At 42.6% G+C, this 15,113-nt stretch overlaps 1 protein-coding gene across 1 annotated transcript in view; it reads left to right on the top strand.

The window, feature by feature from the left end:
* The first annotated feature begins 72 nt into the window (after nt 1-72).
* LOC142670725 (uncharacterized) overlaps nt 73-15,113 on the top strand; it is a 35,553-nt gene continuing 20,512 nt past the window's right edge. Inside the window, exons 1-5 of the mRNA XM_075847115.1 lie at nt 73-1,284; nt 1,763-1,936; nt 2,021-2,144; nt 6,709-6,806; nt 6,971-7,085. Coding sequence (XP_075703230.1) covers nt 1,162-1,284; nt 1,763-1,936; nt 2,021-2,144; nt 6,709-6,806; nt 6,971-7,085 — 634 coding nt within the window. The 5' untranslated portion in view covers nt 73-1,161. The remainder of the gene's footprint in view (nt 1,285-1,762; nt 1,937-2,020; nt 2,145-6,708; nt 6,807-6,970; nt 7,086-15,113) is intronic.

The raw sequence follows: 15,113 nt of genomic DNA, 5'->3' as shown, positions 1-15,113 counted from the left end.
GATCCATTCTTTGGCCTCTGCCGATGCCAGTTTGGGTCGGATGGTGTTGCAAACACCCATTGTTTAGGCTGCTCGCATGGCTATGATTCTTTTTTCCGACCCTAATGGACTACTTTAGGATGTCCAATGGTACTGTGTTCCCCAGTGAGTACTTTAACGAGAAAACAGGATTTTTGTACTTACCAGTAAAATCTCTTTCTCGTTAAATTCACTGGGGGACACAGGTTCCGCCCTATTTTTTTACTGTTATGTTTTTGGGCTTCTTGAAATTGCCTTTCTCATGGAATACATATTGTGTTAAATCTTCTCTGCTCCTCTACTGCTCTTGGTACAAGAGGAGCTGAGTGTTCAACAGAGGTTATAGCCCACTGGGTGGAGCCACACTTTTTTTCATATTTACCTAGTATCAGTCTCCTAGTGACTGCGGCTTATACCCATGATACTGTGTCTCCCAGTGAATTCAACGAGAAAAAGATTTTACTGGTAAGTACAAAAATTCTGTTATCAATCTGCTCAACTCCTCCTGCGCCATAACATAAGAGATCACACTGCATGTTCCATTTATTTATAATGTCACCTCAGCTGCTGCAGAACCTCAAAGTTCATATCATTCACTGACTGCATAGTGTATCATGTCTTGTGAGATGCGAGGAATGTCTCCCCAGTATCCGCCATGTGTTAAGTTGTAAGGAGTCAGGTCTTCATTGTGTGGGGAAATGTCTTCATTTTACTTTTCTAAGCTGCAAATTCTCACCTGAGAGAGATGCCATAAATGTCTGATAACTGGGGTCCCACCTGTATGTGGAGAACGGGGTACCCCAAATAGCCTGGTGAGGTGATGATCCATGTGGAGAAATGACCACACATGTGCAGGACTCTCTCCATTCACTTGTATAGGAGTTCCAGAAACAGCCGAGCACGGCCAGAGGTGGGAGCCGCATCTATCAGACATTTCTGGCATATCCTGGGGAGAAATTTCCGTGTTGGGCATACACATTTTAATCCATGTGGTGACGGCTCTGAGAAAATGTTTCTCTCAATGATCAGTAAGTGAGGTTCTTGTTTTTGTTTTTTTTATACATGATATTGTCTCCTGCATGATTTTCCATCTTCTCCTCTCCTCATAAAGACATCTGCAGTACTAGATCCTCCAGTTTCCCCATGTTCTCCTCCACAACGTTCTTTCTCCTGAAAGACCCACCAAGGATGGACAAGGACAGGAATGAGATGAGCAGAAGAATATTAAACTTCACCTTGGACATCATCTACCTGCTGAGCGGAGAGGTAAACTTTTCTACATTATAGAACAAGTCACACATAGTGAAGGGACAATACATAATAGGTAGAATCCAGTGTCCTGTATAACAGCGTCCAGACCTTCCAAGTGATGTCAAGCCAACAGCAGAAAAGCTGAAGATCAGCCACCAATATGGTCAGTTATGTGTCATGTCACCAGTGAAGCAATAGTAATGTTGTAGAGCAATGAGAATGACCAGGAACCAGGAGGATCAGGATGACCTCTATATAGAAACGTAGAAGATGACTGCAGGAGGAGAGCACATGGTCCATCTTGTACCCCTAATATTATTTCCTTTTTAGTTTTGGCCTTGTTCTAATTTCTCAATGTCTTTTTGTAGGTGAGGTCTCCAGTATTACAGATGTGGGGTCACTAGAGCTCTATACAGCGGGGTCACAATCTCCCTCTTTCTACTGAGGGGGCAATACTGTGTTCAGTTCTCTAAGTGTCTCTCTCCATACACAGGAGTACACCATAGTGAAGAAGACATCGGGTGACTGTACGACTCCCATCATCCATGAGTCAGGAGGATGGAGCAGTAGTCGGAGCCCCATCACAGAGCCTCCCCCTCACTCCCGGATAGATGAGAAGAAGATCTTAGAACTTATCTACAAGATGACGGAGCTGCTGACTGGAGAGGTGACACTGCTGGGAATGCTGGGAAATTCTACAGCAACAGCACTGGAGGTGTCTGGGTGATGACTGTATCATTATGTGTGTCAGGTTCCTATAAGGTGTCAGGATGTCACACTCTATTTCTCCATGGAGGAGTGGGAGTATCTAGAAGGACACAAGGATCTGTACGAGGAGGTTATGATGGAGAACTACCGGCCGCGCACATCACAAGGTAAGAAGATATAGATATATATATATGTTTGGCATTACTGTGGACACAGGCTGGACTAGCGGCCATGTTGAAGCCATGTTGAGAACACCTGCTGTAAATCTGTGATGTGGGGGCCATAACATTACACATCTGTGCACATTTGTGGGGAGGGTAATTCATCACGTGTGTCTTCTCCTTCCAGGGTGTGACTGGCCCACACGTCATGATGTCCTCTCATTTAGACCACGCCCACATTTTAACCCCTTCCCGCCACAGCCAGTTTTTCAGATTTTAATTTTTTCCTCCCCACCTTCCAAAAGCCATAACTTTTTTTCATTTTTTTGTCGATTGAAGCGGCATAAGGGCATATATTTTGCGGGACAAGTTGTAGTTTTTAATAAAACCATTTTGGGGTACTTGCGAGGTTTTAATCACTTTTTATTCCATTTTGTTATTTTTATTTTTTTTAAATAACATTTTATTGAGGTTTTAGAGAGAGGCAATATGTGAGTTACAATATGCATAAGAGCCACACTACATACAATATACGTATGGCTTTTGAAAAAGCCATCTACGCGAAACGCGCGTCGGGGTCTCTCCGTACTCGGGAAGATACTGAACTGCAGGAACCACATGGGTTAGTAACACTTTATTCTGTGCTTTACATATTTTACTTGCTCCTTTCTTGTGGCGATAATACTCTGGGAAGACTTGTCTGCTTTGTGGGGATTCTCTGTGAGCACTTTTTGCTCTGATTGAAATCCACTCACAATGTTTACCTTCGATAGCTCTGACTCTGGCTGTATGCATGATGTTATTTACTTAAATTTACATACCCTGACCTTTATGCCTAGTGCTACTTTATTGTATTTTCTGCCCTAGTCCTAGTCGGTATTTTATTATCTGTCAGATAAGCTTTTTCTTCCTGCAACTGCCAATATAAGGAGTGTTTCCTTTAGGTTCATCCTCACCACTTGGGAGGTGTACAGTCTTCAGATTTGTAGTCTTTTTTTTAACTCTATGTATTTTGTATTGTCCAATAAAACTTATTTTTCTATGCCATTGGCAAACTTTATTACAATAGTGCATGACTCCTTCTGTTCCTAGTGTTTTTCATACAATATACGGGTAATTGTTAGAATTCACAATAAGAAGAATCGTATGTACAATTCGTTATCTCAATATTAAACAGACCAAATCATACAAACAGAACATTAAAGAAGTATGAGCATCTTGTTGTATGTTCTCACCACATGCACCCAACGTCAAGGGGGAGGGGGTAGAGAAGGAGGCAATAGAGAAGGAGGGAAAATAAACGCTCAAGGAGAGAGGTCTCCAAGAACATCAGGCCTTGTGGGAATGTTTAGAAAGTATTCCCAAACTAGAATATCAGTCAACATTATCCAACACAGAGGGGGGGGGGGGTCTGCACCCCAGAGGTGTTGAAAGGAGTAATTTTTGCAGAATTCAAACCAGGGTGCCCAGATAATTTGGAACTTGGAATGAGAGTGCTACTCAGGATGCGAGAGCTCCCCCATTCTCACAAGCTGGGCTCCCTTCCTAAGCCAATGGTGGCGCAACCTCGGTCTTCCAATACAACGGTAGTAGAGATTTGGCCTCCGCGAAGAGCTGTAACCATAGCTCCTTGGGGGCCACCCCAGGGAATGTTGGCCACAGGTTTAGGAACACTACACGAGGGGTAATAACAATAGAGGAATGAGTTATGGTGTTGAGGACATTTTGTATCTGGACCAAAAGGGGGAGATTTTCTCCCACTCCCACCACAAGTGTAGATATATTCCCGGGTCTTTATGACACCTCCAACAGTCTGGTGAGATGTTGTTACACATTTTATGCAATACCCAGGGAGTCTTGTACCACCTAGAGGTCAGTTTGTATGAGGATTCTTGCAAATTAATACATCTTGAGGTCCCAAGGGAGTTTCGAAAAACCTCCTTGGTGTCCTCGTCAGAAAAAGTAGTCTTAAGTTCCAACTCCCAAGCTTTAAGAAAGGAGGGCTGTATTGTTGAATTCATCTTAATGAGATTATTATAGTATAGTGTAATAAGCTTCTTAGGTGGTTGTCGAAGGAGGAGGGTTGCTTCCAACCAGGATAACAGGCGGTCTATTGGTCGCTGCCTAAACGCTCCCAGGTAACACCTTTTGAGGTGAGTGTAAGTGAGAAAATTGACAGACGAGAAACCAGGTTGAGACCGCAATTCAGGGAGGGTAGGAACAGTAGCTTACCTGCAAACGCCGATGCTGCTGCAGAATCAACTGTAGCCTCTGGCGCCGATGTGTCCTCGCTCGTCCGACACGATGCAGGACCTGGGGCAGGAAGTGAGTGACGACACAGCGTGATCTCTCGAGAACACGCTGTGTCTGCACTGCCAGAAGCTGGGCGTTCTGAAGAGAAGTGGATGATACTTCTATACACAACACCCAGCTAGTAAAAGAAGTAAACACGCCCATATGTAACACACATAATACACGCCCAGTTGGACTTTAGCAAGCCTCATTTGCATAAATACAAAAATGGTCATAACTTGGCCAAAAATGCTCGTTTTTAAAAAATAAAAACGTTACTCTGATCTACATTGCAGCGCCGATCTGCTGCAATAACAGATAGGGGTTGCAAAATCTGGTGAAAGAGCCTCTTTAACAAAACCCGTCTTCTCTGGGTCAATCAGGAATGGGAGTGTAATGTCGGGCTAGGGAGACAGACAGGTGAGCCCTAATCTACCCGCCACTCAGTTCCTGCTTACTTGCACGGCACGTCCTAGGCGACGGCGTACAACTGGGCGACGGTCCCTACGCTCAATATGTGCACGACAGACAAACAGACAAGGGTACACAGAAGCTAAGGGAAATGGGGCAGTTGCCCACGGCAACACCGTGAGCAACAAGAGTAGTGAACGAGCCGAGTCAAACCAGGAGTGTACGAGGTACCAAATGCAGAGCAGGAGCGTAGTCCGTAAAGCCAGGGTCGATAAGAAGCAGAGGTCAATAGTAATAGCAGGGGCAGCAGAGCCAGGAAACATGAAAGAATCACAGGCAAAGACAAGCAGGAAATGAAGGTATAAATAGACCGAGGGCAGGAGCTAGAACCGTCTGGCCAGGCTGTGATAGGTTCTCCCACTCCTAAGCCTACCAGCCTGAGTGGTAGCAGATCCAGTCACTCTATCAGACCTAGGTGCAGACTGATTAACCACGGGCGCCGTGTCTGGCAGATCCTTTACAGGGAGTAAGGATTGCATCCTGTTAGCTATGATTTTGGCATATAATTTAACATCCACATTCAAAAGTGATATAGGGCGATAACTACCGCATAGCGACGGGTCTTTACCCTCTTTTGGTAATACCGAAATATGTGCTTCGAGCGCTGAAGGAGAGAAATGTTGAGAAGCGTTAAGAGAGTTACATACTCTGAGGCAGAATGTCAGCAGGACGTCTCCAAACTGTTTATAGTATGAGGCTGGAAGGCCGTCAAGACCTGGGTACTTACTAGAGGGCATACTGGAGAGCGCATCACAGATTTCTTTAAGTGTAAAAGGGGATTCTAGTTGGGCTTTTTTCGTAGCAGTTAAGGTACGAAGAGAAAGGGAGTCTAGGAAAGACTCAATTATCTCAGTTCTGTCCGCAAGGTCCTTGGGCGTCTCCCCAGGACATAGGTCATACAGTGTTTGATAGAAGGAGCAAAACTCAGCAACAATGTCATTGGTGTCCTCAAGTACAGCTCCAGTAGGAGACTGGATTTTGGAGATATAGTTCTGCTTTCTTCTCTTTTTAGCTAAGTAAGCCATGAGTTTGCTCCCCTTATCGCCATGCATGTAGTGTTTGTGAGTAGCAGAGGTATATGCCTTTGCCGTGCGCAAATTCAAACATTGTTTGAGTCTTTCTCTGTATAGATAGCGCCACACACACACACCCCCTGTAAAGAGCACCACACAGCCCTCCCCCTCTTGTATAAAGTGCCATACCCCCTTGTATATAATTTCACACAGACCCTACCTTGTATATACTGCCACACAGCACGCCCTTGTATATAGTGCCAAACTTCCCCCCTCTTGTAAATAGTGCCACACAGCCACTCCTCTTGTAAATAGTGCCACATAGCCTTATATTGTACTTACCTTTCCTCTTTCCCGCAACGGACAGAGCGCTGCACAGCCTTGCGGGCAGGACCGCTTGCGCAGACCACCGTTATGCAGTGACGTTATCATGCCAGCCTGTGAAGGGGGTTTTCCCAACGCATTATAGGCTGCATTATTTGTATCTGCATCCTGAGGACGCAGATGCAAGTGAATATAGCTGTCGCTAGCGCCGGGTCCGCCCTCCGGTGCTAGCGACACCAACGGCATGATCTGCCACTGCATCCACCCACCGGCCGTGACCGTGCGCGGAATTAGTGTTAATTTAGTGAGCACAGCCACGCACTTTATAGGGAACAGTGGTGGGGACACAAATACTATAATTAATTTACGCTCTAAAAGTAAACATGTAATTGCAGGTCTTGAGGGAAGTGTCTGATTATATAGACAGATCTACAATGGTCATGTATTCATTCACTGTGTGTTTGCTACAGATGGATCCAGTAGGAGAAATCCTCCAGAGAGATGTCCCAGTCCTCTGTATTCCCAGGACTCTCCAGAGGAAAATCGCAATGTCCCAGAGAATCATCAGGTAGATGAAGCTGAGTCCTATACCAGATCTATATAGGGGGGTGTGGAGCTTTTGGGTCTTGCGATCATAAATGTGGTCATAGATTTTGGTGGTTTCTTATGTTGATGTGTTAGATTCTTCGCACTCTGCTGTATTGTACTGAATTGTTACATATGTGAAATCAGGGGGAAGATCTGACTGACATTAAAGCGGAGGATGAAGCCGAAATAGAGCGGGCGAGGGGCGATCAACCGTGTAAGAGTGAAGTTGAGGAGGAAATTCCAGGAGGTGTTACCACAGGTAAGTAATAATTAATTCATAAAGTGACTTCAGCGAAAAGCTGAACCGAACACTAAAGTTAGTAGAAGATGGATGCGCATAAATGGAGTGGATGGCAGATGAATAGCATGACAGCAGTTAGAGGATCTGTCACCAGTTTATTAATTCCCTATCTCCTAACAGTGTAATGTTATCTATAGGACACTATCCAATCGTCATACAGCTTCTACCCCTTCCCGACCCAGCAACACAGTGTGATCATATAGTATACAGCTTCCATTCCCGACTGTATTTAAATGGCAATATCTCCGGTTGTGTCACAGCTAGAACTGCAATTCTGGTGTCATATGAAACATTAGAATCTCATCTTTCATATACCACTGTTATAGGTGGTCCACAGCCCGAGATGTGGCTGTTTAAAGTGATCCCCCTTCCCTCCAGCTTCATTCTCTCATTCTGTGTGAAGCAGCTTCGTGCTGATAGGACAGCGTCAGAGGCTGTGAGGTAGCTTCACGAAAAGAGAATCGCTGCTGTTGATACCCACTTGTCTAATAAAGGCTCATTTACATATTTAGAAAAAAGCTCATAACTTTTAAAGTAATAAACGCACAATTTTCACTAGCATTGTCAGTGTGACAGCGCCTATTAGATTAGCTAGGAGATAGGGCATTACTAAACTAGTGAGAGAGCCTCTTTAACAGATGAATAGACAGTGGGAAAGAATTAACAGCACTAACTGACCCTATCTGAATACTATCCCACAGCAGGGAAAGACAACACCTTGGCAGCAGATCAAATGCACAGGAAAGGCAAACAAACCAGGGGAACTATTGATACCAAGATACACATAAAAGCCACTTTACAAAAACTAGATCTCTCGGAAGACCAACAGGTCTCACACTTCAAACAAACACCTATACATAGACAAAAAAAACATCACCAACTAGAATCTGTAAAGAATTTAGCACATGAGAGAAACAGTATAACCAGTACATGAGTAATCCAGGCCTGAAGTATATACTAGCCCCCAGAAAAGTACTCTGCCCTAATTAACCAGGCAAAGCTAAATGATGACCAAATCCAGACACAGATCAAGGGCATTGTCTAGCAACGCCCAAACATAGAGATAACAGAAATCATTGATTAGCAGCAGTCCTGCTGCTAATCGTAACATTACCAAGCCCTTCAAAGAGGGCTGATGATCCCTTAAAGGAACAGTGTCACCACAATTTTTTTTTTCATATCAGTTTAATGTTAGTGTTTTATTAAAAACGTTTTTATTTATTTGTGTGTTTGTGTGTTACTTTTTTCTATTTTTTTCACTTTTTCTTCCCTATGGGGGCTGCCATTTTTTTTTCCATTTCTGTATGTGTCGATTAACGACACATACAGACATGGAATACGGCAGCCACAGTCCCATAGGGACTGCGAACGGGGCCCGTCCCATCCACTTCTGTGTACGCCGTCTGTGTTTGAACTGCGCATGCGCCGCTCCCACACAGTCCAATTTGAAATGCGCGCCGTCCGGCGCCATTTTCCTGTGAACCGGAAGTCGCGGCCGGACAGTAAGATTACTACTTCCGGTCGCGGCTTCCGGACTTGTGCACTTGGACCAGCGGCAGCAGACGGAGCGGACGGGCCGGAGGGAGCCGCGGCGGCAGGAGCAGGTAAGAGATTTCTATGTATGTTCGTGTTTGTGTGTGTTTACTACTGTATGTAAACCTACTACACTGTGTGTTCGCTCAAAAAATGGCGACACACAGTGTAGGAGGTTAGACCGTTCAATCCCCTCGTTTATCCCGGCACTAGCCAGGATAAAGGAGGGGGGGATTCTCAGAGCTCACTAGAGCGAGTGCTTTTTTTCCAAATTTTGCAGCAAAAAAAAGCTAGAAGAAGGGAGGGGGGATTGTGTGACGATACTAGAGAGAGTGTGTCTACCCCAAATTTGCAGCATAAAGCAATGAGGTTGCTTTACCACATTGACCATGCTGCAATTTTGGGAACTGCTCCATCTAGTGCCCAGCACATGGAAATTTTATAAATTAGAATCTAATTTATAATATTTCCTGACTTGTGAAACATTTTAAAAATTAAGACCATGTGTAATCACTTAAATAATAATTGTTTAACTAAAAAAATCTATCAGAATGGATGTTTCTAGCTGTTCCCAGGACTTTTCCTCTGGGCCGTTACCCCGTAAATCAAGAAGGTAATGGAGTTGTCTGCCACGCCATTCAAAATCAAGGATCCTCTGGACCACAAACTCAGGCTGACAACGGACCAAAACAGGAGGAGTTCTACGGATCGCCCTTCTGAAAGTATACACAGGCCTAAAAAGAGAACAATGAAAAGTCCTGGGCATTCTCATGCTTTGTTGTAAATTCACCATTAAGGAAACTGGATTAATTTGTCTTAAAATCTTAAAATGACCAATAAATCTAGATTCAACTTGCCACATGGTTGTCTTAAACTGATGTTTTTGATGGACAACCACACTCTATTTCCCACTTTGAACTTATGTGGCCTGCGGTGGCGAGCAAACTTGCATTTAGCACGAAGGGCAGCTGAGCCCAAAGCCCCATGGACCTTACTCCAGTTTTACTTCAACATCTTAATCCTCAGTCTGAGCAATGGAATGTCAAAACCCGCACTGACGGTAAATGAAGATGCCTATGGGTGAAAACCATAGTTACAGAAAAATGGAGAGACATTAGTGGATGCATGACACATTGTTACAAACAAATTGCCCATGGCAAAAACTGGACCCAATCATCATGTAAATCTGAAACAACACCGGAGATAGTGCTCTAATGTCTGGTTCACTATCTGTCTGACCATTGGTTTGTGGATGATAGGTGGCGGAGGACCCAAATCAATACCTACATTTGCACAAAGGCCTTCCAAAATTGAGTCATAAACTGTGAACCCATGTCAGATACAATATTATCAGATACAATATTTTCAGGAATACTATGAAGTCTCACCACTAGTTGAACAAAGTGAGTAGCCAGCTTATCGGCAGAGGACAAGCCAGACAAGGGTATAAAATGGGCCATTTTACTGAACCGGTCTACAACAACCTATTTGGTATCTCTCCCCCCGGATCTGGTCACCTTGAAAATAAAGTCCATGGATATGTGTGTCCATGGTTTCCTGGGAGTTGGCAAAGGTTCTAACTGACCAAAAGGTAATGCTGTAGATGTCTTATTGCGAGCACAGATGTCACATTCCACAGCAAACCTTTCTACATTTCTCCGCATATCTGGCCACCAAACTGATCGAGACATGGTCTTACACATCTTAGTGATACCTGAAAGACCCGCCAACTTACTGCCATGAATCTCTAAAAGAACAGCAGGTCTAAGGTCACTAGGAAAAAAAAAAGCGTTGGGCGGGTTTCTCTGGAGGTTCCTGAGACTGAGCCTGCAAGAGTAAATCAGAAATATCCTTTGTTGGCCCTGTCACCATTTTATCAGGAGGAATGATGAAAGAAGGTACAGGTGTCTCCACATGTTGCTGTAGAAAACTGCGAGAAAGGGCGTCCGCCTTAAGGTTTTTAGAACGTGGAACTAGATCAATGGAGCAGTCATACTCTCTATGAGGGGGAAGAAGATCAGCAGTTTTGTCACAAAACATTCACAAATTCTCTATACTTAACAGGCAGACCCTGGTGACTGCGACTAGAATCGGGGGAAGTAAAACCTCTCCCTGAACAAAACTTTCCCACTGCACTAATTCTCCTGAAGTCTAATCAAACACTGGATTATGGAGGAACAACCAAGGATACCCCAAAATAATTGTATAGGAGGAGAGAGAACTAACAGAAGAGAAATAGTCTCACAGTGGATACTTCCTACTGAAAATTTCAGACCAGGAGTACGGCATCTTACCGATCCTCCAGACACATGAGTACCATCCAACGAACAAATGTCGATGGGTTTCTCCAGAGGTGCAGGGATAATCCACAACTTCTTGGCCAAATCAGAATCTAGAAAATCTGCTGCAACATCAGAATAAACAATGGCCTACATAGAAGAGTACATAGGAAGAGAGAATTACAACTCCCAATATGTCTATGCTGCTATTATGGGATATCAGAGGACATTACAGGGAGGAGTATATGAGGAGAGGACCACAACTCCCAGCATATCCAGGCTGTTACGATGAGATATCAGACGACATTACAGGGAGGAGATATGAAGAGAGAACTACAACTCCCAGGCTGTTATGGAATATTAGAGGACATTACAGAGAGATGATATAACGAGAGAACTACAACTCCCAGCATGTCCAGACTGTTATGTGATATCATTACAGGAAGGAGGTATAAGATGAGAGAACTAAAACTCCCAGCATGTCCAGGATATTATTATGGAATATCAGAGGACATTACAGGGAGGAGATATGATGAGAGAACTACAACTCCTAGCATGTCCAGACTCTTAGTTGGTGTTGCAGAAACATGGCTAGACTCTTCTCACGACTGGGCACAGGGTTTTACACTGTTTCGGAAAGACGCCAAATAGGAAAGGCAGTGGTGTATGTCTGTATGTGAGAAGTGATATCAAGGCGGTGGTGTATGTCTGTATGCGAGAAGTAATATGAAGTTGAGTGTGAAAGACAATAGTGGGTGAAGATTGTGAGGAGATTGAAACCTTGTGGGTGGAATTACAAAGGGAGGTAAACACTGAAAAAATTGCTTTTGGTGTAATCTATAGACCCCCCAATATAACTGAGGAGATAGGTCAGCTATATAAACAGATGGAGCGGTTGCACAGGCGGGTACTGTAGTGATAATGGGAGATTTTAATTACTAGGATATTAATTGGTATCATGGTTTGGCTTCAACTGCGATGGGGAGAAATTTCCTCAACCTATTGCAAGAAAATTTTATGGGCCAGTTTGTGGAAGACCCGACTAGAGGTGAAGCTCTGTTGTATCTGGTCATTTCTAATAATGCAGAGCTTGTTGGGAATGTCAATGTTCGTGAAAACCTCTGTAACAGTGACCACAATATAGTTACATTTTACCTATTATTTTAAGAAGGCCAATTTCCCCAGCATGAGGGCTACAATTCAGGACATAGACAGGAAACATCTAATGTCAAATAAAGGTACAAATGATCTATGGGAGATCTTAAAATCCACTTTGTATAATTTATAGTGCAAAATTTATTCCTATAGGTAACAAGTATAAACGACTAAAATTAAACCCCACGTGGCTTACACCTTTTGTAAAAAGGGCAATATATGACAAAAAAAAGGGCATTTGAATAATACAAATCTGAGGGTACATCTGTAGCCTTTGTAAAACATAAAGAGCTTAATAAAATCTGCAAAAACAGTAATAGAATCAGCAAAAAATGCAAAATGAAAGGCAGGTGGCCAATAATAGTAAAACAAATCCCCAAAAATTGTACAAGTATATAAATGCAAAGAAGCCAAGGTCTGAATATGTAGGACTCCTAAATAGTGGTAATGGGGAGTTGGTCACAGGGGATCAAGAGAAGGCAGAGTTACTAAATGGGTTCTTTGGCTCTGTATATACAACAGAAGAAAGAGCAGCTTCCGGTGCCAGTGCGGTTTATATATCAGTTGATTTACTGAATTCGCTGAATGCAGATATGGTCCAAGCTAAGTTAAATAAAATAAATGTATACAAGGCCCCGGGACCAGATGGGTTACACCCTAGAGTTCTTAAAGCGCTTAGTTCAGTTATTTCTCTCCCCCTCTTCATAATATTCAGAGATTGTCTAGTGACTGGTATAGTGCCAAGGGACTGGCGCAGGGCAAATGTGGTGCCTATTTTCAAAAAGGACTCTAGGTCTTCCCTGGGTAATTATAGACCAGTAAGTTTAACATTCATCGTGGGGAAAATGTTTGAGGGGCTATTGAGGGACTATATACAGGATTATGTGACAATAAATAGTAGTATAAGTGACAGCCAGTACGGTTTACTAAAGGACAGAAGTTGTCAGACCAACCTGATTTGTTTTTATGAAGAGGTGAGCAGAAGCCTAGACAGAGGGGCCGCTGTGGATTTAGTGTTTTTGGCCTTTGCAAAGGCATTTGACACTGTCCCCCATAGACGTCTAATGGGTAAATTAAGGCCTATAGGTTTAGAAAGTATAGTTTGTAATTGGATTGAGAATTGGCTCAAGGACCGTATCCAGAGAGTTGTGCTCAATGATTCCTACACTGAATGGTCCCCGGTTATAAGTGGTGTACCCCAGGGTTCAGTGCTGGGACCATTATTATTCAACTTCTTTATTAACCACTTCAGGACTGAGCCTGTTTTGGCCTTCAGGACTAAGCCGATTTTTCAAATCTGACGTGTCACTTTATGTGGTAATAACTCTGGAATGCTTTTACCTATGCAAGCGATTCTGAGATTGTTTTCTCGTGACATATTGTACTTTATGTTAGTGAAAAAATTTGGTCGATAAATTCAATATTTAATTGTGAAAACCATCAAAATTTAAATTTTTCGAAATTTAAATCTTTCTGCTTGGAAGACAAATAGTATTACCACACAAAATACTTACTAGTTTATATTTTCCATATGTCTACTTTATATTTGCATCGTTTTTTGGAACCTACTTTTATTTTTCTAGGACGTTACAAGGCTTAGAACTTTAGCAGCAATTTCTCATATTTTCAAGAAAATGTCAAAAGGCTATTTTTTCAGGGACCAGTTCAGTTCTGAAGTTAGTTTAGGGGCCTTATATATTAGAAAGTCTCCATAAATGAACCCATTTTGAAAACTGCACCCCTCAGAGTATTCAAAACGGCATTCAGAAAGTGTTTTAACCCTTTAGGCATTTCAGAGGATTTAAAGCAAACTACAGGTGAAATTTACAGATTTCATTTTTTTTTGCCAAAATTCATATGTAATCCATTTTTTTCAGTAACACAGAAGGTTTTTTCCCAAGAAATGCAACTGAATAGTTATTGCCCAGATACTGCACTTTTTAGAAATATCCCACATGTGGCCCTAGTGTGCTAACGGACTGAAGCAAAGGCCTCAGAAGCAAAGGAGCACCTAGAGGATTTTGGGGCCTCCTTTTTTTAGAATATATTTTAGGCACCATGTCAGATTTGAAGAGTTCTTGTGCTGTCGATACAGTAAAAACAGAGAAAAAGTGACCCCATTTTGGAAACTGCACCCCTCAATGAATCTTTCTAGTGGTATAGTTAGCATTTTGACCCCACAGTTGTTTTGCAAAATTTATTTGCATTCGTGTGTGAAGATGAAAACCTACATTTTTTCTGAAAAAACATAGAAATTTTAGATTTTAAAAAAGAATAAAGGACAAAAAGCAATTTGTAAAGCAATTTCTCCCGATTACGGCAATACCACATATGTGGTAATACACTGCTGTTTGGACCCACAGGCTCAGAATAGAAGGAGCGTCATTTGGATTTTGGAGCGCAGATTTTGCTAGAATAGTTTTTAGTGCCATTTCGCGTTTGCAATGCACTGTGGGGGACCAAAACAGTGTAAACACCCCAAAAGTGACCCCATTTTGAAAACTACGCCCCTCAAGGAATTTTTTTCTAGTGGTGTGATCACTTTTTTAACCCCATAGTTTTTTTGCAGAATCTTGTGGATATCTGGCGTGAAAAAGAACATATGACAAATGCTTCATTTATAGGACAAAATTTTCAGACACAGAGCATGCAAGTGAAGAAAAGCACCTAAACATTTATCGGGATATTTCTTCTGAGTTTAGAAATACCCCCAAATTGGCCCTAATTCTCTGTTGCTGGACATATGGTCAGGGACAGAAAATATTGGAACATCACAAGGATTTTGAGGCCTTATTTTACTTGGATGATTTTTGGGCACATGTCATGTTTGCATAGGCCTAAAAAATTGTGCAGATACTACACCATATTACAAATCCTAGATATTCATCTAGGGGTATAATGGGAATTTTTAGTTTTGTTATGGGGATGTTCACATTTTAAATGGTGAAATGGTTATGGTAAATGCGAGGGCCGGCAATTGTAAATGAAAGGGCCGAAAATTAAAAATGAAAGGGACAGA

The sequence above is a fragment of the Rhinoderma darwinii genome, assembly GCF_050947455.1.
Source record: "Rhinoderma darwinii isolate aRhiDar2 chromosome 1 unlocalized genomic scaffold, aRhiDar2.hap1 SUPER_1_unloc_16, whole genome shotgun sequence".
NCBI lineage: Eukaryota > Metazoa > Chordata > Amphibia > Anura > Rhinodermatidae > Rhinoderma > Rhinoderma darwinii.
This window is presented reverse-complemented; position numbering and strand designations above follow the sequence as displayed.